Source organism: Cynocephalus volans, chromosome X (assembly GCF_027409185.1).
Source record: "Cynocephalus volans isolate mCynVol1 chromosome X, mCynVol1.pri, whole genome shotgun sequence".
NCBI classification, from domain to species: Eukaryota; Metazoa; Chordata; class Mammalia; order Dermoptera; family Cynocephalidae; genus Cynocephalus; species Cynocephalus volans.
In genome coordinates, this window is record NC_084478.1 from 33,948,894 (window position 1) to 33,972,048 (window position 23,155).

The following is a 23,155-nucleotide window of genomic DNA, read 5'->3' on the forward strand; positions in this document are numbered from 1 at the left end:
GCTTTAGTGTCACTTCCTCGAGGAAATCTCTCAACTCCTAGACTACGTCTTCCTATTTGTTATTTATTTTCTCCCATGGGCTACTGCTTCAAATACTGCAAGATCTTTATAAAACAACTTGTTCAATAACTTTCTTCCCCACTTGACTATAAGCTACACGAGGGAAGGGACTGTACCTTTCCTGTTCTCTTCTACGTTCTCAGCACTGGGTGACAATGAATGAGATGAATACTGATCTCTAAGCACCCTTCCAAATCCAGTTCTCTCTGGATTTTTCAGTCTTGTAGCCCCAACTAGGGTGTCCCTTTGGAATTTTCTTTTGCTATCCTCTGCACAGTCACAGTATCAGCAGCAGTATGGCTCTGCTGATGTTAGAAACAAAGCATCCAGTTTCTAATATTTCATGACTCAGAGGACTGAGTTGGGGCTTGCCATTAGACCACAAACTTCTTTTATCGCCTTCTAGGAGGGAGAAATCAAACACAGAAAACCAAATGGAAGGCAGAGGATGCAAACATCCAAATGCATGAACATAAATAGCACCCAAGCTGCCCCAGCTGTGCAGAGGGCTCTGGTGGGTGGGGAAACCCTGAGTGGTCCCAAGCTAGGCAGTCTGGGACAACATCCCCACCTTGATGGGAGCAGCAGAGAGCTTTCTGGTAAGAAATCTATTCCATCTTTCAGCAGTCCCCTGCCTGCTGAAATGTTAAGAAGATTCTCTAGCTACTAACGGATTTTAGCAACTCATTTAGACATTAGTGACATGAAGTCACCCTTTCTTAGAAGCCAGAGGGTGAGGTCTCTGTGGTTGACAAACGGAAAGTAGATTGGGGGTTGGGGAGAGATTTTCCATGGCTGGTTGGGAGGTAGGCCTCTGAAAGAAGCCAAGCCCTCTGCTGACATAATGAGGCACCCGGCTTCCTCCAAATCCTAATTATTGCTCTGCTAAAAATATTCAGTAATGAGCATGATCAGAGGACCTTTTTTATCATGCTTTTCAGAATTGCAGCATTGGTTATGGAGCTATTTTAAGAAGCAGCAAAGCACATGTTAATGAAGGAAACTTTCAACAGTAGTAGGCAATATTAGAATGACGATGAGTAATGTGGACCTTACAGTCTATTTAATTTAAGCTCCATCTTTTCATCCAGCTTTGCTAGAGGATTTTGACATGTAGCTCTGACAAGCAGAGCAGAGTGTTGTAAAGCTTAATCCATGCCCTTGATATCTCTGGCTTCATTTAAAGTGATTTTTGACTTTCAAAATAAACCACGATTAGAGTACAAAAGCCAAATGTGACTGCTCAGGCCATTTCTGAGCATCCTTCACCCACAATGAACTCTGACCTTCTCTACCTGGTACCCAAACAGATCTTTACATGGCTCTCCTCCCTGGTGAGGAATCAGCAGAACAGATTAATGGTCTACAAGAAAGGGTTCTTGTGCATATGAAAAGTCACACACAGTCTTATGCCTGGGTTCCCAGGGCAAGTAAAATACCACTTGACTATTCAATTTGGGAAGGGAACTGTGGTAGACTAAAGACGGCCACAATTTTCTTCCCTTTGAATCTAGGCTAGCCTCAGTGACTTGCCTGTACCTGACAGAATGTGGTGTAAGTGACACTGCGTGACTTCCAAGGCTAGATCAGAAGCCTTGCAGCTTCTGTTGAGGTTGCTTGTTCTCTACATACTCCCTTCTCAGCCACCATGCTGTGAGAAGCCCAACCAACATGAAAAGGCCACATGTAGATGCCCCAGTGACAACTGCAACTGAGCTCCCTACTGACAGCCAGCATCCAATGCCTGCTGTCATCCAATGCCCAGAAGAACACTGTCTGGGAGCCTCAGCCCAGTTGAGCCTTCAGATGGCTGGGGCCCCGGCTAACATCTGACTACAACTGTTTGAGAGACCTCAATCAAAAACCACCCAGCCAAGCCCCTGCTAAAATCCTACCCCACAAAATCATGAGGAAAATAAAGTGGCTCTTTTAAGTCACTAACTTTGGGAGTCATTTTGTTATGCAACAATAGAGACGCCAGATTGCAAGGGTTAGAAAATTGTTGGATCTGTTCCTACACCTAAACAAGTGAATGAGACCCTTTTAGAAAGGCCAAAGCAGGGGGGCTGGCACCCTGTTTAACACTAGGGAGGAAATATCTCACAGAGTCCAACACAGGGAGGCCTCGGTTGAGCATTCCTCATGGCAGGCAGGTCAGACAGGGCCTGACATGGCCTCCTCCCACTGCCTGGTTCCCCTCACCCTCCAGGAGACTATGGAGGACATTTTTCAATTTCCTGGGAACTCTCTAGAGGAATATGGAAGGTAGCCGAAATTTGAGATCAGCATGCCTTGGGGTGGCACACCTGTAGCATAGGGAAGGGTACTCTGCAGCACAGGCTGTAGTGAGGACAGACCAAAAAGGAAAGTGGCTGGCAGATGGAGGAGGCAGCTGAGTGTCACAGGCTGTGACAGGGCTCTGGTAGGTGGGGGTAATAGCTGAGCAGCAGGTCTTGCTATCCCATAACTAAAGATCAGCAAGAATCAGATCCCCATCCCATGCCAGGCCAATACATAGGCCCCAGAAACTTAGATCACCCCAGGAGAAAAAGGCAAAAAGTTTACTCCACACAGTCTAAGGACAAACCTAGAAAAGTCTGAATTACTTCAAATGTCAAGCATGTTTTTTCTGTCAACTGTGGAAATGGGGACTCCTGAGTAAATTCAGCTACAGAAAATACTTTTGGCCCCATAGTTGCTCCTTCCCCTACAAGAGACCTGATCATGAAATTCCCTTGCCTCAAAGCAGTATCTGGCTTCATGTTACATACAGAAGTAGATATAATTTTTTTTTTGGTGGCTGGCTGGTACAGGGATCAAACCCTGGATCTTGGTGTTATTAGCACCATGCTCTGACCAACTGACCTAACCAGCCAGCCAGAAGTAAGTCTAAACCAACCCATCCTGCCAGTCTCCATCTCTGTCCTCACCTCTACACACCCTACACTACATTAACATTTTTATTTTCTCCAAATATGCCAAGCTTCTTCATACAGTCCCATCTAGCCTGCTATATATACCCTACCACAGGCTTATTATATTTGGGTGTAATTATTTATGTCTGTCTCTGCTCTCTCTCAAGGGTGAGGGCTACATTGTATTCATATTTGTATCCCATTTTCCCTCAAACAATTCCTGGCTTGCTAATGCACTCAGAAAATTCATGGGTTGACCAGTGACAGTCAAAACCATCTGAAGATGGAATGGGCTGCTTTGGGAGGGAGGGAGTTCCCCATCACAGGAGATGTACAGGCATCAGTTCTACCAGAAGCTGGCAGTGATGCCAAGGAGGAACTAGGAGCCTGGGTTAGTGACCCTTAGGAGCCCATCCTACCTCAAGAGTCTGAAGGTGCATGAGTGCCAGGAAAGGGCTGTATGTAGCAGCAGTAGGCTGAGAGTGGGGACTGGTGGGAGCAAGCTGAGTGGAGTTCCAGTGGTCCCCAGGAGTGGGGAAGATGGTTCTGACAGCAAGTGTCAACAATAGGGCAGCTCTAGTATAAAGTGGGGTGTATCAGACTTCCTGAAATCCCTGAGTACATGGTAACTCACTAAACTGGAGTATGTGTACCATGCCAGATAATGGCTTAACGTATGAGTATGTAGGAAGGTACACGTGGATGCACCTACAGTGCCTATAGATCAGAGGTATGGTAGATAGTAAAACAGCAGAAAATGAGCCAAGCCATTTAAGTATTTATCCTTTTTTTTTTTTTTTTTTCCCTCCACATGTGGTACCTGAGGACATTATGATCACATGAGAGACTGACACTAGAATTATGGCAGGACTGACTTTGGAGACAAGGAGCCAGATCATTAATTAGCCAGTTATCTGTCTTATTCTGGGAGGAAATTTCTTAGGAGTCTGAAATAATTCATTGTGAAGACTTAATTGTGAATGAAGAAAATGACTGCCCTTTAAGAAATAGGGTACTGTGATTTTAGTCTGATGAACTATGAAATAGAGCCTCAGACCTGAAGTTGAGTACTGTGGTGTTCAGATTAATTCCTATATAAATACCTAATTTTATATACCATATACTGAGCCTTAGCAAAAATCAACATAGGCTTGTAGAAGCTGCTCGGGAAACACCTGAAGTTCCAACACCCTGTGTGTATACACTGCAGATATCCTGGGGCAGATGTCTTTTATTACACCTGGTTAGTGTGCCACAGTGGACCGGTGAGCACGGGGGAATGCCTCACCTGCTTCCTTTATATGCTTGTAAACATCATCAGAGCCAGCAGAAGAATATGGAATGTCATCATGAGCCACAAAGTCAATCTGTTGGAGAGACAGAAGAGTGACATCACCACTGGGCTGGATGTGTATGTCTGCAGATTTAAAGGGGACTGGTGCCTCTAAAATGCCTTTTTGAAATAAGGCAGTTGTATGTTACATTTACAGTGTGGATCTGAATCATTGACTGAAAGGTCTTTCCAACTACCTCTATTTCCGTGAGACAATGGGAATTAAAGAATAAATGTTTGGTTTCTCTCCTTTGCTGGCCCCTCTTCCTTCTCCTACCTCTGACAGTAGGTTTTCTTGGTCTTCTGTTCTTTTGCCTCTAAACTTTTTCCTTCAAAGAACTCATTCATTTTTCAGATTTTAATTACTCCTGCTATAATGAGGAACCCAAATCTCCATTTCCTTTCTCACTGATGACAATAGGCCCTCATTTAGGTCAAGTTTTATATTCTGAAAATGAATTTGTCACTTTTCTCATTTGATCCTCGTATAGCCATCTTGTGAGGTGGGTAGGACACATACTACTACTTCAGTTGGGACATAAGGTGCTGAAACTAGAAAACTTGTTAGATTTGCCCAAAGTCCCACAGCTTGTTAGTGGTTTGAAGATGGGGGTGGCAGCCAGGAACCAGGCCAGGCTTTCTTAACTCCCACTGCAGCCCTCTTCTCTTTTACCACTTCTTGCTGTCACTTTAAAATCAACCTGTCCTAAATTTAATTCATCTTCCTGAAAATTGGTGCCCCCTTCCAATGGCACCTCTATTTTCCCAGTTTACCTGGACCCAAAACTTTGGAATCAGTCTTCTTTTCCTACTTCCTTCACTCTCCATAGTGCATAGGTCACAGGTCCCATTGGTGTGTGTGTGTGTGTGTGTGTGTGTGCGCGCGCACAAGCATGAGCCCATCACTTCCTCTCCATTGCTACTACACCAAATCCAGGGCCCTGTCACCTAGATTACTGACACCAACTAGTATCTGACCTTCCTCACTATAGGCTCTCTCCTCCACATGCCATCCTGCTGTTGCATGGGGTGTCCTCCTTAAACAGAATGTCCTTTGGTCATCCTTGTGCCTGCTAATCTTCATCCCTGTTTCCTATGACATTAAGTAAACACTCCTTGCCTGGCTTTCAAAGCCCTTCATAATGAGGCTTCACTTCACCTTGAGAGGTAGTTTTGAGTAGTGGTTTAATTTGTCTGAATATGATTCCTGCCCCACCACTTACTAGCTATATAACTCATAAGCTGGTGGTAAGAATTCAATCAGGATTTCTCAACCTTGGTACTGGCAACACTCAAGACTGGATAATTCTTTGGCGTGAGGGGCTATCTTGTGCACTGGAGGATGCTTAGCAGCATCGCTGGCATCCACTCACTAGGTGCCAGTAGCATCCCTCCAACTGTGACAACCAAAAATGTCTCCAGACATTGCCAAATGTCCCTTGGGGCAAACTTGCCCCCAGTGAGAATCATTGGATTAAATGATATAATTATGTAAAAGTGCTTAAAAATAATAACTGGTACACAGAAAGTACTCAGTAAATGTTTATTATTATTAATTCTATTCTCAATATTCAAACTTATTTCCTCCTCCACTCCAATGCATAATAACAACAACTTCTCAGGATAGCCACAAGACTGGATTCAATTCATATAGTAGCAAAGCCCTTAGCACAGTGCTGGGCACTTGGTAAATACTCAATAAATAGCAGCCATCATTATCATTATTAGTATCCCCCATAATGCCTAGCACATGTTGAATATACAATAGATGCTTAGTAAAAATGTGTTAGTGATTACTGAAAGTAAATCATATTGTAGTTTTCCCTTTTTCTTTTTATTCTTGCTGGGAAATTGTCTCCTCTGCTATTACCCACACACATTTATCAGTGTTCTCTATTCTGTTCTGCATTGTGAATTTAAAAATAGAAAAGAAAATTCTTAGAACAGCTTAATCTTATTTTTTTGTACTGCTTATAAAAGGAAAGAATAGCTCCTAATGTGGGGCTGGTGGGGAGATACAAAGCACATAATTTGATGCAGATCAAAAGAATTTCACATGTTTTCAACTAATAAAAATCTTATATCAGTAGGAGTCTCAGCATCAGAAAATCATAGATATAAAGTTCTTTCCTTAAAGGCTGACCTATGACCTTCTGGATAAAATGTGTGCTTATTCGTACCATGAAAAAAGACGCTTGTGAATATATAAGCACCAATAATGATGGTGGTGATGGTGATGACAATTTTTAGAGCTCTTGCTATGGGCCAGCCAGTGTTACTTAGATCATCTCATTAGATCTTCAAAACAGCTCCACGAGAAAAACACCAGTATCATCCCATTTTACAGTCAAGGTAAGTGAGTACGGTGTGGTTAAATATCTTGCTCCAGCACCCACAGTTAGAAAGAGATAGAGGCAGCATTTGGACCTGGGTGGTCTAGCTCCAGTGCCCACACTCAAGGAAGGGAAAGGATACCAGTCTCAGGCTTGGGAGGAAGAGAGGTGCTACATCAAGTGACGCCACATGACGGTTCCTGAAGTCACCTCTTAGAAATTACAAGAGTCTTTGGGCTTTCTGTGGTCTTGGCTGCAGAACCAGACTCCCTAATCCTGCTACTTAGAGAATGTTGGAGAATGAGAAGTACCTTGTGTTTTTCCAGAAACTCTGGTGTGAGGGTCCATGGAGCATCTCTGATGACTTCGTCCACATAGCGACAGTGTCTGAGAGCTTCATATCTCTCTGCTTCGTTCATCACGGTGAACCCTTTGAATTTGTGGGTAAGATCATCACTGCAAACTAAAACAGACAAATGCATTAAATGCTGTTACCTGGCCCAGGCCTTGCTCACAGCTGCCCTGGTGCAGACATGGCTTCTTCAATTTTAGTATATGTGCTGCCGAAGCGAGCACGACATGGCTTCTTCAGCAAGACAAAAGGAAGACAGCCACGCTAGTTGCGTAGCGTAATCAAACTCAGTTTTTCACAGGAACAAAGGATTGGGAGAGCGAAGCAAGCTGAATCCACCTGCGATTCAGAATTTCATTTTAGTGCTAATTACAACTGCATTCTCCTCTGAGGCTTTTATTAAAATTATTCTCCACACTACCTAATGTGACTTTCATATCTTTTTATCTTCCTATCCTACCCTTCAGTGAAAATTACTATTCAGAAATAAAATGACCGAATGAACAGAGACAAGAGAGAGAAGGACAGTAACCAACAGGCCTGAATTATAGAAGGTTTGAACAATCAGTTCCAATTCTTTTACTAGATTGCTGTATTTAGTATCCCAAGTGTGACACACACACACACACACACACACACACACACACACACACACACACACACACACACACACACACACACACACACACACACACACACACACACAATTCTGTTGCCCGGATCGAGGTCCGGTCACTACACATCAGGTCACACAATCAAGAGGAGAAAGTCATAAAAGAGAAGGTCTGTTCTAGCAGAGTTCATCCTTCCCACATCTTCTCTTATGCTTTCTAGATCTCAGGATCCTGGACCCTCAAATGGGAATAGTAATATTCTTCACCATCAGCCTTAGAAAGGATTTTTTTGAAGATTTATATAAAAGCACTTTTAAATAAACTGAACAATAAACATTATTCACTATCCTATCTTTCGACTGGCAAAGGCAGCTTTCCTAAGGTTTCCTATATGTCAGGAAGAAATGTCATTGTGGGTACAGTCCCTGTTTACCAAGATCCCAGTGAGGGTCTTGCTGCAGCCAGACAGAACTACCTTGACTGCTCTTTGCAATAAGATTTTTGCAAAGGTATTATGTACAAACAATAAATTCACTAATTTTAAGTGTACAATGTGTGTTTTAAAAACAAAAATACGATCATTTGCTTAGAACCAAATCATGGCCTTCACCCAGAACCAAATCTGGCCGCAGAGGAAGTGCAGCTAACGGCCACACTCAGCATCCTTGGAAAACCTCCTGTTACAGTCGCTTCACACACTCTGCATCCAAGCCATCAGCAAAACTGCAGGCTCTGCCTTCAGAGTGCTCCTGGAATCCATGTTCTTCTCCCCTCCACCACCACTCCCACCCCAGCCTACTCACCATCTCTCCCATGGATCTCTGCAGTGGCTCCCTAACTGGTTTCCTGATTCCGGCCTTGCCCACCCCCAACTGCCTGTTCTCATTGGCCACAATCAGCCCATTCAAACCTGTCAGATTGTGTCATTCCCAGGCTCAAAAAACTTTCCATCTCCCTTGGAATAAAAGCTAAAGTCCTCCAGCACCCTACAGGCCTCCACAAGGCCCACACCTCTACCTATTCGTTGCCTCTCTGACCCAGTCCCCCGCCTTGGCGCTGTTTCCTGAAGACACCATGAATGTTCCTCCTCAGGTCAGGGCTTTGACTTCTTGTTCCCCAAACCTGGAATAGCTGTGCTCCAAATACTCATAGGGCTCACTCCCTCTCCTCCCTCAATCTTCCCCTGCCACCTGTTCCAAGTTGTGACCCCCTCCCCAACTTACTTTTGCCATGGCACTTGTCCTCATATACCTGTCTTATTTAATTTTATTGTTGGTGTTCCCCTGTAAGCTCCTGAGGGTGGGGACTTTTATTTGTTCCATTTTCTGATGAACAGTACCTCACCCCTAGTAGGCTCTTAAAAATAGTTGTTGAAGGAACTAACAGTGGCTGATACATATAGATCCTCAATAAATGCTTATTATTACTTAAAATAATAGATGTATATTATCTGCAGGTACATTTCAACAACATACATGCAAGTAAGAGGCTAATGAATCTCTAGATACATATTTACGTGCTTGTATATCTCTTATACATACTTCCTAAGATGTTTCTACTATAGCAGTTTATGTTACCAAAACAGCATCAACCATGTGGCTGGCTCAAAAACTTTGATGGGTATCAGAATCACTTAAGGAGCTGGTTAAACACAAAGATGCCCAGTCTACTTCCTGAGGTTTTGATTCAGTGTGTCTGGAGTAGGGCCCAGGCAGCTCTGTTTTTGACAAGCTGCAGGGATAATTCTGATACATACAACATTTGAAAACCCCTGAAGCATTTTTTGAACAATTTGAGCAAAGAGCCCTGCCTGCCTTTGAATCACCCAACCTGCCCAGAGGCAGAGGAGGAAAGGGAGGCTGGTGGTAGGGCCATAATGACTATGTACCGCATTGGCTTTTGACTCATACATAGGAATTATTTATGGGCCACACAATACAATTTAAAAACTGATCTAAGACTTTTCAAATGTTCTTTTAGGACTTTATTAAAATACTACCTCAATAATCATATTTAATAGAAATGGGTTTCAGGGCTGACCCTGTGGCGCACTCGGGAGAGTGTGGCGCTGGGAGCGCGGCAGTGCTCCCGCCGCGGGTTCGGATCCTATATAAGGATGGCCGGTGCGCTCACTGGCTGAGCGCGGTGCGGCCGGTCACAAAAAGACAAAAAAAAAAAAAAAAGAAATGGGTTTCAGATCCATCAATTTTCTATTTTAAACAGCACAAAACTAGGCTGGGCCATATCCTTCCCCTTTTGAAGCCTGCACCTGAGCAATTTGGTATAACTTCTATATGACTGAGGTAATGGCCTTCTGACAGCACAAAGAAAACAAACATACTGTTTATGCCAATACAGGGTCCTATTTTCATATCCCAGGAGTGGCCTCAAGAAGCAGCTGAACATGCTGCCCAGTTATTGTCTAAACATTAATTACACCCAAAGCAGCACTGTTGTTCTTGAGTCTTGGCAAATGCACTCTGACAACCAGATGGAGAACTCTGAGCAGTGGCATTCCATGGATGAATCCATTGAGCTATCTGGGAGCTCATGCTGCAGCTAACCTATCCTGGCAGCTCACTGTGCTCAAAATGAAATACCCTGCAGGAGAGAAAATATAACATATAGGGGTTGAACTTCAGAGCCCAACAGACTTGGGTTCTAAGCACGGCTCTGCTTCTTATTACTGGGAAAGTTACTCAAACTCTCCAAGCCTCAGTTGCCTGGTCTTTAAAACATGGTGAAGTTTTGAGAATTCTATTAGAAAATCCATATGAGCAGAGGGTACTGCTCAATAATGTTAACCATTTGTTAATAGTAGTAGTAAACATAGAATCATTTATGGAGATATTCCTTTGGATTTTGTCCTCAGTATTTTTCCTGCCCTCCCTCTTTCTAAGCAGGTGTCCAGACCTCTTGGTGCAAACTCCCTTGCAGAAGCTGTGAGCTCAAGTCACTGGTAGACAGCTGCCTTCCTGGCTTCTGCTTTCCCAAAGCCAGAGCAACTGGGGGGAATTCTATAAGGAAGAAGTAAAAAAGAGAGAGAAGACTCCTCCAAATTGAGAGGAAAAGACCAAAGGTCTGTGGATCCCAAGAGCAGCAGGGGCCAGTGGCAGAGCCTCAGGAGGAATGAGGACATGAGGCCCTAGGCACCAGGTTTCCCACCCAAGCACAGACCGCTGATACCCCACCTGCGACAGGGACAGTAGATCTGCTCCCTTCTAGGAATTACGTGAGCTCAGATGATGAGGGTAGTGCAAAAACAGTGCTGGCCTGAAGACTTGAAGCCCCTCTCCTGTTTCTGTAAACATTTTGGACACTTGTTTGACTCTGGGGAGGTGAAGAGAGCCCAATAAAGACTGAGACTGAATTTCCCACAAGTCAGACAAAATAGAATCTTAGAGGAATATTTCATTTCAGTTAAATTACAAGAAAGCATAAACACAAGTTCATGACGTAATATTTATATCTGCTATAGTAGTAACAGCAGTAGTATGTTTATTGTTATTTGTATTTCCCTCCTGTGAGGCAGAAGTGGGTATTTGGTGACTCTTATCCTTTCAAAGTATTTTTTAGGGAAAAAACCTCTGATAGAAATTTAAATTTCTTGACCTGTTTTTAAATGACATGAACTTGTAAATTAAAATGGAGAAAAGGGAGCTTTACAAGTGAATAGTCTCAATTCACTAAAATAATGCTAACAAGGTAAGCTTTCATAGAAAAATCTTCAAATTATTACTGGCTACATGCTTAAAAAATTAGAAATGCAGATATTATAATCACAGTGCAAAACCATGACAGTTGTGGTATCTGTTACTGCCTAAGGTCGAGAAATAGACCATAATACCTCCAGTTACCATAGTTTCTGGTCTTTTAATAAATTATTTCTGCCAAATACCAATTATTCCCACCAAATACCTGTCCATGTACTTGTCCTGACCAAAGTGGTTTCATGAGGGAAGCCCTTGCTCCAAATTCTCCCTGACGGAATTTCTACAACAAACTTACCTGAAGATAAAAGGGGGACCACGATTAATATGGCAGGAGGCTCTTTCAACTCACTGTAAGCATTTTATCGGCTGACTACACACATAATATCAAGAGCCAGCCTTTCAACCAACAACACAGAACACCTATTCTTAAAGGGCTCTGTAACTTTCGTCAGTATAGAATTTCTGCCGTTCAGTTGGTTTGTGATACTTCAGAAAGAGTCTAAGACAAAGGTCTCCTCAAACTAGGGTACACATACCCCAGAGACACACACTTTTCAAGAGGTATATCCAAGCACAAGTAGTTCTAAATGAATCAATGTCCAGATCTTCAACTTCCAACAGTACCCTTTCCTAAAATTAAAGCCTCTGTGTCCAAAACCACCCTTACCCCACTTTACAAAAGAAAGGCTTACTATGTTGCATTGCAAGGGGTTGGGGGTTAAGCCTTCAGGCCAAACCAAATGGAAACCTCATTTAACGACTATTCAAAGCACATGCCTGGGAAAGCTTCCTGTCTTTCCCTGTCTTACATTTTTGTTACAGGTGAAACGTGGTGTTAGAAACTAAATATGGCAGAGTGGAGAAAAATGCAAATTTTTGCTTAACAACTTTGTCTCCTCTTCTCCCAACTATTGCCAAAGAACACATGGATCTTGACAGATAAGGCGAAGGAATTCAAAGCAAAAGGAGCATTGGGAAGAAATATTGAATGCTAAAAATGGCTTTCTCACGAAGTTAAGTGTAAGCATTTTTCCAGCTATTCTCGACGCTCATATTGAGTCCTAAAAATGGTTTTTCTCTTGTAGTTAAGAGTAAGCATATTTTTCCCAGCTATTCACTTCAACATTACTTCAATAAGCCAAAGCTGTACAGGCTAGTATGCTGCTGCTTAGAAATGTTACTGGAATTTTTTCTGAAATTATCAATTTTTTCAAGATACATTGGAATAAATACGTGGGTAAAAGACGTATGTGATTTTGTTTTTTCAGACTTCATATGTACTATTTAAAATGGAAGTTAAATCTTATTTTTTCAATACACACCATAAAATATTTATTCTATTTACAAATAATCCTTATCCTATTTCATCTTCTAAAATGTTTATTTCCTACTTCCTCATAACAAAAAATAAAATTATCTATTCTAGACCGACTACTTTTTATGAGTATATCCCCCTTTCTATCTTTAATACATATGAAATGTTTAGCTATGGGTCTAATAAAGATAATTATTTCTGATTTTCATGCTTGATTTCACTTAATTATTCCAAAAAGCCAAACACTAGAATTTGATACACACACACACACACACACACACACACCAATTTTAGAAAAGAAATAACGTGCCTTTTAAAAATCATACTCCTCTCCCTATAAATATCATATAATTTTATCTATACATTACATTGCAGGTCTACAAATTACATACATTGATTTATCATTTTGTTTGTAACTGAGATCTACACCATCTTAATCTTGACTGATTCTATGTTATATAATCCATTCTATAATTTATTTCTCAGTGCTTTTTATAAAGCTTCTTGAAATACATTAATACATTTGAATTGAAAAGACACTTCCTTGGTTACTAGGTGTGAGGAAAATGGAGACAGAATGGTCAAGCTCCCTCACCTCATATCTGGCTGAGCATGACTCAGCATGTCTGTTGTAAATATACTATGTAAGAGTGGTATAACTGCACGTGTGCACACATGTGTTCCTTGGCTATCTGACTCTAATATAAAAGACAATGGCTCTGATCAACTGGGCTGGGGGGCTGAGCTCACGTCCAAATAAAGCATGTCAACCTTGCCAACAGCTCCTAGAATCTTTTTCCAACTACCTAGCTCACAATCTGCATAGGACGAGTTTGAAGGGTCTGTGACCCAGCCCAACGCTAGGTTTTTTCAAGTTTGACAATGAGGATTGGTTTTGCTAATTAGGTTAGATGGTGTCTTCTGCAAATTTAGTAAGCTAAAATTGCAGCCCCAAGGTTTTATTAAAAAAAAAAACAAGTTTTAAGCAAATGATAAAAGCATTTTATCAAAAATTATTGGAATGGCAGTGGTGCAGTGAAATTACCAGTGTTTCCATTTCTCCAACTCTTTCTGACTATATCTGGTTGAATAAGTTGCTTTCAAGTAAAATAGTAAGGGTTATAATTAAGAGTCATTTGATAAGTCTTGATATAGCTTTTTGTTATAATTCCCAGAAAGGGAAAAAGCAAATGATTCTAATAGCTTGGCAACAAATCCTTTTGCAGGTCAGGTCATTTGTAATACATTACTTGCAACAAATTTGATGGAGGATCAACAAATTGTCACTCAATAGACTATCGAAATTACTTTTGATGGCAATAATAATACATTATTTTTGTGATTTTGGGCAAATAACTTAGAAGTTCAAAGAATTGAGAGGCATCACTATAACAAATTCCACTCCCATCTGAAAATTTGTGTGAACAAAATATTTAAGCACTTACAACAAGGAAAAATAGAAATAACATTGATGTAAATCCTGCCTCATTCTAGCAATAAGTTACATTCATCCACAGGTACATCTACAAATAAGGAAATCCCATTCATTTTATTAAGAAATACATTGCTAATCAAATTTATGTGCATGTTTAATAATCATTTATCAAAATGTATAATGTGGTGCTTTGGTTAGTTGTATAATAATTTATATACATATTTTTGTTTCACAGAAGTATGACAGAGCGATTACTAAAAGATTTGCAAGCATTAAAATATTTCACATTAGAAAAAATTATGTGAGAGAAGTAGAAGTTTGAGGAGAAAGAAGAAAATCTGTAAAATATTTGAAAGTTTAAAAAAGAGCTTATTATATATTTTGTAAATGTATGATGTACATTTCAAAGCATTATGATATTTAGATGCCATGAGGTATATTTAAGTGATGGGGTAACAATTTTGTTGTAAAATATCAATATAAAACTTCTGGTTTCTGGTCTGGCACGTAAGGAGCTTAGACCTCACCACTCCATCCTAACAACAAGTAAAAAACTGAAAAATCAACAACTCTTCTTAGATCCATCAGAGAAGTGAGGTCACAGGGCAAACCTCTGCCCCCCAAAATTGGAGAGACGGACAAGCAAATAAAGCGAATGGCAACTTAGTGGAACAGGAACCCGCAAGCAGAAACCTCCATGGGAGTGGGGTAGGAACATTTAAACTGACAAATTGATGGGGGTTCAGTGTGGACAAGTCTGAGAGTTAAAAACTCCAAGGGGACATAGTCATAGGGGGACCCCTTGCACTGTTGTGAGCTTTACCTCCAAGAGCCAGACTTAAGTCCTCAGAGTAAATATGGGAGAAAAATCCCCTCATACTTCTGGGGAAATATGCCAGAGCATTCTCTTCTTAACAGGGCCTGCTCATGGGAGAAACTATTTTTCTAGACCCTAACCTTCTGGAATTTTACTGGAGCCTAACCCATCTGGGAGGGAAGAAAAACATCTGACTCTAACCCGCTTTAGCCATCCGGTCTTACCTAAATGAGGGGGAGGAAAATCCTGAGAAGCACTAGGCTTCCATTTTCTCTCCTTTAGCACATCAATTATACTTTTTTCCTTTTTTTACTAGTCACACTAGAGTTTGCAACATACATTTTAAACTAATCCAAGTCCATTTTTAAATAACACTGTACTGCTTCACAGGTAGTGTAAGTGACTTATAATAACAAAATATTACTAATTCTTCCCTCCCATCTCTTGCATAATTGCTATCATTTATTTCACTTACATTTAAGCATATACACAGATGCACACATATAACTGAATACATTGTTGCTATTATTATTTTGAACAAACTGTTATCTGTTATATCAATTAAGAATAAAAGTTTTAATTTTGCCTTTATTAATTCATTCTCTGATGTTCTTTTCTTTATGTAGATCCATCCAAGTTTCTGACCTATATCATTTTCTTTCTCTCTGAAGATTTTTTTGTTGTTGCCAGCTTGCCAGTAAGGGGATCTGAACCCTTGACCTTGGGGTTATCAGCACCACACTCTCCCAAGTTAATGGTGACCCACACTTAACCCCCTCCAAACTCATGTTGCCAAAATGACCAAAGCCATAATACTGCAGAGGTCTCGCCAGGGCCCCAGTAGCCTAGGACCAGACTCCAGGTCATAATGCTCACTCAGGAAATGGTTTTCCACACAGGATAAAGGGAAATGAGCAAAGGTCAGGCTCCCTGCCTGCTTTGGGTTCCCTCGAACATGATTTGCCTTTCACCATCCCTTCCTTCTAGAAAGAACTCCACTCAATAGCCATGTGATCACCACCCTGGGCAAAATCTGTTAAAGGATTCCTCTTAAATATCCAAAAAGTAGTTTTAAACTTGCAGAAGATAACAAAATACTTGAAAAAAACAGGTACATAGCACTTTTTTTCCTCACAGTAGAGGTCTAAGGGTTGATGGTGCCTAGTTCATTATAATGCCACAACAGCAGATCACTGAATGGATATGCTCCTTCCAGAAGCTACAGAAGTGAGATGCAGGTCTCCCTATTCAGGTACTATCACTTTTACCCAAATTGAAATAGGTAGGCCTTCTGGGGGAGGAACATTTCAATCCACATCTAACTATCCTTCTCTTTCCACAAGCTTAGGAAGTTACATCAGTCCCTTCTTTGCGAAACACGATTACCTGGGTACATAAATCTCCATTTCTTTAACACACTGTGCATAAATTCAACTGATTAGAGCTGTCATAAGCCACTACTGTTAGCGCAACGTCATCCTAAGTGCTGTGGGTCACATAAAGGAAATAGGCAATGACCTTGTTTGCCCTTAATCATCCTGAACCCCCTCAGTTCTCTGAGATTTGAAATCAGAATAATATTGCTTTTCTCCTAACCCTTTAGAAAATTTTAGAAACATAAATTGGATCATGCCTCAATCACAGTGAGAAAGGTATTAACGGAAAACATGAAGTAGTTACCCTTGGTGATATCATTAATTTGTCTCTCTCTGAGGACCAGTCGTATACAATCCTATGATGTAATTTCCCCTATAGTTTTTTAAACGTCATTTTAAACGTTAGGCAGTAAACAAGTGAGTCAGTATGGGATGAAATGAAAGCCATTTCATTTAACAATGTCAGATTTTACTGATAGAATTCTGAAAGCAGCCCTTTTCAGGAAGCGTATTATAAAGAAGTTTTCTAGACACAGAGAAAATGCACTTCTTACCTCCTACCAGCAAGTAGCTATTGGGAAACAGCGTTTTTGCTTGCATAAGTGCCCTTGCGTGACCTGAGTGGAAGAGGTCAAATATTCCATCTGCATATACTCGGACAGGCCTGTCAACTGTGGAAGAAAGAAAACACTGTTAACAGAACTGCAGAATAAGGAATCCCAGTTACCATCCATCAGCACAGTGCAGTAAGGAAATTTACCTGGACAATATATACACCATGGAATACTACTCAGCCATAAAAAAAGAATGAAATTCTGCCATTTGCAGCAACATGGATGAACTTGGAGAAAATAGTGTTAAGTGAAATAAGCCAGACACAGAGAGAGAAACACCACATGTCCTCACTTATATATGGAAGCTAAAAAAGTTGATCTCATAGAAGTAAAAAGTAGAACAGTGGATACTAGAGACTGGTAGGGGGAAGGGGTAGGGGATATCGGGAGCGGGTGGTCACTGAATACAAAATATTAGAGAGATAGAAATAATAGGACCTAGGGATCTTGAATAATATAGAGAGACTACAGTTAACAGCAAAGTACTGTGTATCTTTGAATAGCTAGTTGAGATGATGTTGAATGTTCCTCACACAAAGAAGTGACAAATGTTTGAGGTGATGGACATACTAAGCACCATGATATGGTCATTGCACACAGCATGAATGTACCCAAAGATCATATTGTACTCCATAAGTATATACAATTATCATGGATCAATTATGAAAAATATATTGAAAAGAAAGAAAAAAAGACAGAAACAGAGTAGAACAGTGGTTACAGGGAAAGGGAGGGGGGAGGGGTGCCAGAGAAAGGTTGGTAGACCGGTACAAAATCACAATTACAGTTAGATAGGAAGAATAAGTTCTGGTGAGCTAGGGTGACAATAGCTAATAATACTGTATTGTATATTTCAAGATAGCCAGAAAAGAGGATCTTGAATGCTATAACCACCAAGAAATGATAAATGTTTAGGTGAGAGATGTGCTAACTTCTGATCAGATCATTATACAATACATGCATATATTGGAACAACAAACTGTTATTTAACAAACATTGTACATAAACATGTACAATGAAAAGAAAAATAAAATTTAAAAAAAAAAGAAGTTTACCTGTATTAAGACACAATCTCTACATGCCATCAGTTTCATATAAGTGCATGAAGTTGATTTTAAAAAGAGGTTCTCTGCTGGCTGGATGCTCAGTTGGTTAGAGCGTGGTGTTGACAACACCAAGGTCCAGGGTTCAATCCCTGTACTGGCCAGCCACCAAAAATAGATAAATAAATAAATAAAGAGAGAGAGAGAGAGAGAGAGAGAGAGAGAGAGAGAGAGGTTCTTCTGTAGACATCAAAGCAGAGCAAAAACATAACAAAATTAAGATCGAACCAGAACACACATTGTTAGCCAACAGGAAAGACAAACACAGAGACTAGGGAGTTCTGTTGACCCAGAGTAGAGTCTAGATGTCTAAGCTGGCAGAGTCAGCCCAGCAGGAATATCAAGGCAGGAGTAACTGAGGAGCTCAATGGAAAAGACAAATGACTTTGTCCTTGAGTCTGGCAGTCTGGAATGAAAACCCCAAATCTTATTCCCAAAGGCAGTGATGTGCTGGAGTCTGTTCATGATTCTCAAAGAGATAGTTGGATACTTTTCTTCCCAACTCCAAGTCATGTTGGCAGCCTGAAGTCAGCCATGGTAGGAGTGTTTATGCAACAGAAATTGGCAAATGCTACAAATCAGGTGTATTTCCCCCTACACAGTCAGGTGTTAAACACCTACCAGCATACCACTGCACAAGATCACTCCCTAACCTCTTTGTGACACATGCCCCAAAGGGAGGAGAGTCATGGTATAAATGCTGCATGTAGGAGTGGTGCTCAGGGTGGGAGGCGAGCAACCAACACTACGAGCTTTCCTAGGGAGAAAGGTCAAAAGTGAAAGGGCCACAACAGTCACACTCTCAGTGGCATATGGTGCTCTAGGAAGTGCTGTTCCATGAGGATGAGGGACACACTCCATCACAACTCTCTGGGAGCCAGGAAACTGCACTAGAAACTGCAGGACGACACTATTGCTGAGCCAGGCCAAAGACCTATCCCCTTCAAGTCAGAGGGGACGATTGGGAGGTATAGTTCCAACAATTTGGTAGATGAAGAAAGTCACAAAAGTATTGTCTTTAACTGTTTGGAGGAAGTTATATACCCATCCTAATTAGTCTGGAAGATGCCTGTTACATTTGTTGAAAATTCCATATACTTTGCCAACTTTTCCACTTTTCTGGACTCTCAAAAAAGGAACTAGAAACTGAAAATCCAAAAAGAGGATCCAAAAATGGATGATAGGAGAAAGTTTCTTATATCAAAGTGCTCTCATCCTAAGCACCCGCTGCCTCTTCTCCATGGTTACAAGCAACATATATAGACATTTTATCCTTGCACTGAGAAGGAAAGCGACATGTGGCCACAATAGTGTTCTTAAAAAAGGAACATGAGGACTACCAGTTAAATATGGTGAATTGAACATACACATTTATCTCCACTTTCTCCCAAAACCCCACAAGAATTACCGCAAAAGAATTAAAAAGATATAATTCCCCCAGGGCAGAGAAAACAAGAAAGGCAACGACAATGAATGAGAGATGTCAAAAACATTTTGGGAAATTGATTGTCAAGTGTTGAGTGCCTATGGGGAGCAAGAATCAGGGTTGGGCAGGCAGGAAAGGAAATTTCTGGTTTTCTTTATAAGTCTAAGAGTCCTACTGACTTTTAAAAATACTCGTATATTTATGTATTATATTGATGTTATAAAAATAGGGTTTTTTTTAAAGAATGAAGTCAGTGCAAACTTCTGTTGAATGATCTTTAAGACTTAGATTTAAAATGGTGATTATTTCTTGAAGTAATGCAACTTCATTAATTTGAAACATAAAGAAATGTTATATTAATAGATTCAGATGGTACAATGTTTCTAATAAATTAAATTTCTCTAATAAAAAAATTGAGAGACTTTATGTGAGATTGGGAATTGCAATTATTTCCAATTATACACTATTTTGAACAAACAGAATTGCCTTCGTAGGATTATACTGTATTCTAAATAAGGCACAGTAAATAGAAAATGCTTTGAAATAACAAACTGTCTAATGAGGGATCCTTGGTTTCAATGCTCTTATTCAATTTGAATTCAATTGAGGAAAATTTGTTTTAAGATATAAACCCCAGGGGAAAGCAGATGGCAGTTTTACAGAACTTTTTGTTATTGATTCCGAGGTGATCAAGATAAATGAATTCAGGAAGCAAAGAAGTAAAGAAAGATGATATAATTACTGAGAAAAAGGCTGTTTAGTAAATCTGAAGAGTATTTGCAAAGCTGATTTTGCAGTAAGCTCACTTTTAAAAATTGTAATGTGTCAGCAGTTTCCAGACTGTGGGAAACTCTACAGGATCAAAAAAAAAAAAAGGAACCTGCTCTCCTTGTCTCATCAACAAATAAACTTCAAGAAAAAAAAAGAGAGAGAAAGACAGTGAAAGGAAGACCTGTAGACTGAAAAAGATTTAAAAGACATATCAACCTATTGTATGAACATTATGGATTTGGGTTCAAACAAGCTGTAAATAAGTGATGACAATAATAAGAAAATTGGAAATTGGAAGGCTGAATATTTGATGATATTAAAGAATTACTATTAATTTTTAAGGTAAGAAAATTGTATAGTGGCTATGTTTAATAAAACCAGATATATATACAGAAATATTTATGGATAAAATGACAGGAAGTCTGGGATTTCGTTTCAAACCATTCAAGGGCACAGAGTAGATGGGGGCGAGCATGGGGCAAGACTGGCCATGGGTTGGTGGTTGTTAGGTATGAGTGACCGACACATGAAGGTTCATCATAGTCTACTTTTGTATGCATTTGAAATTCTCTGTAATAACGCTTTTTTAAAAAATAAAAAATAATGTTTTTAAGTTTGTATATTTAGCTGTTTTTAATCTTTTGTTTGAGATTTTTCTAGATTTGGGGCATCTGGAGACTCTCCAAAGCATCTATGTTGGGAAACATTGGCCTGTGAAGCTGGAGGTTTGACAATGGTTAGATATCAGAGCACGACCATTCCATGACTGTGGTAGGGAGACATTAAGGTGGCTCCCAATGACCTCTGCCTCCTGTTGCCCATGCCTTTATGTAATCCCTTCCCCTTGAAGTGTGCATGGGTTGTGTGACTTGCTTTTAATCAGCAGAATACGGAAAGGTAATAGATGTCACTTCCGTGATTATGTTACATCAGACTCCATCTTACTAGCAGACTCACTCTCTCCCTTGGTGACTAAGAAGAAGCAAGCTGCCATGCTGTGAGAGGGCCTATGGAGAGAGTCACCTGGCAAGAAATTGCAGGTGGCCTCTAGGAGCTGAAGGTTGACCTCCAGTAAGAAGTCAGACCTTGGTCGTACAGTCACAGGGAAATAAACTCTGCCAATGCCCTGAGTGAGCTTGGAATGGATCTCTCACTAGTCAATCTTCAGATGAGACATGAGGCCTGGGTCACACCCTGAATGCAGCCTTTCTAGCCTGTGACACTCTGAGCAGAGGTCTCTGCTAAGCCAAGCTCAGACTGTTGACTTGTGGAAATTGTGAGGTAATAAATGTGTGTTGTTTTAAGCCATTAAGTCTGTGATAATATGTTATGCAACATAGAAAACTATTACGATGGCATTATAGTCTTTCTGCCCACAGATTTTTATAAATTTTGAAAAGTATTTCAAGTAAATTCCTGTTTATCCTGAATGGTCAGAGTAAGGCATACCAGATAAATGTGATGTTCTGGTAAAATGATTGTCATGTTTCAAATAATCTAAATGTAGTAGATTAAAAATAATACCAAAATAATGCTGCATATTTGCTTGAGGATCATGGATAAGAATAATGACCATAGTACAGTATTGTGGGGAAAATCTGATTATTTTAGCTTCCTGGTCTTACATTCTAAATTATTATAAGTTATTCAGCACTTATAAGTAAATGGAATGGTGAAGGGGGCTAGCTTACTTCACATGTCATACCACATACAAAAATTAACTAGAAATGGATCACAGACCTAAATCTAAGAGGTAAGACTATAATACTTCTGGAAGAAAACAGGAGAAAATCTTAATAACCTTGGATTTAACAAAAATTTCTTAAATAGGACCCCAAAAAGGACATACTATGAAACAAAAAAAAAGATAAATTGGACTTTTACTTTTGCTCTTCAAAAGACAAGGTGAGTGAGTCTCAGACAAGGAGAAAATATTTACAAAATATATATCTGATATAGGACTTGTATCTAGAATATATAAAAAATTCTCAAAACTCAATAATAAGACAAACAACTCATTTAAATAAGGCAAAAAAAATTAACAGACTCTCTACCGAAGAAAATAAATACATGGATGGTAAATAAGCACATGAAAAGATCCTCAATACCACTGATCATTAGGGAAAGAAAAATTAAAACCACAGCGAGATACCACTTCACTCCCCTAGAATGGCTAAACATTTTTTAAAAAAATTGACCATACCAAGTGTTGGTGAGAATGTAGAGCAACTGGAACTCTGATACACTGTTGGTGGGAATGTAAAATGGTACAATCACTTTGGAAAGCAGTTTGGCAGTTGGTTAAAAAGTTAACCATACACCTACTGTACAGCCAGACGGGAGGCAACCACCAGCTGCATTGCATCTGAATTCACACTACTTGTGGGTGTGCTATGGTGTTCCTTGGTATTTGCTTCAGATTCAGGCAACTATAAAAGGGTGATTATGCATCACTGATTATGGCTATTAACAAGGCTCTGATTAAGGCTATTTTAAGGCATTTAAACAGTGCCTTTAAAATACATACAATTTACAAAGCACACATATTTCACTTAACCTTTGCATCGACCCAGTGAGACAGCTAGGGAAAAGTGGACTTATTATTGTCATCTCTTAAAGAAGCAAATGGAAGCTCAGCAAAGTTAAGCAGCTTATCCAGTGTCATCTATGATGAAGTGTGAGTGCAAACCAAACTTCACCCCTCTTTTTCTACCTCCTGGTGCCTGCTAGAAAACTACAGATCAATTTGGATTCTTTTCTTTTAAAAAAAATAGAGACTATTACTAAATGCCCAGTAATTATGTTTTGTGTACAATTAATGTGCAAACAAGGCGGCACAAAAATTAACCTTTTAAAATCTAATAGTTATATGTTTATTTTATACAGTTTACATAGTTTTGTACAAACATTACAGTTACCTTCTATTTATAGCCAGTGATACAATTTTCTGTAAAGGATAGTGATTGATGCTTGCTTTT

General features: G+C 40.0%; 1 protein-coding gene across 1 annotated transcript in view; it reads right to left on the reverse strand.

The window, feature by feature from the left end:
- The window catches only part of PCYT1B (phosphate cytidylyltransferase 1B, choline), a 75,765-nt gene that overhangs the window by 21,735 nt on the left and 30,875 nt on the right, over positions 1 to 23,155 (reverse strand). The window contains exons 3-5 of the mRNA XM_063084296.1: positions 16,818 to 16,934; positions 6,953 to 7,104; positions 4,264 to 4,342 (exon numbers count right to left, since the gene is read on the reverse strand). Coding sequence (XP_062940366.1) covers positions 4,264 to 4,342; positions 6,953 to 7,104; positions 16,818 to 16,934 — 348 coding nt within the window. The remainder of the gene's footprint in view (positions 1 to 4,263; positions 4,343 to 6,952; positions 7,105 to 16,817; positions 16,935 to 23,155) is intronic.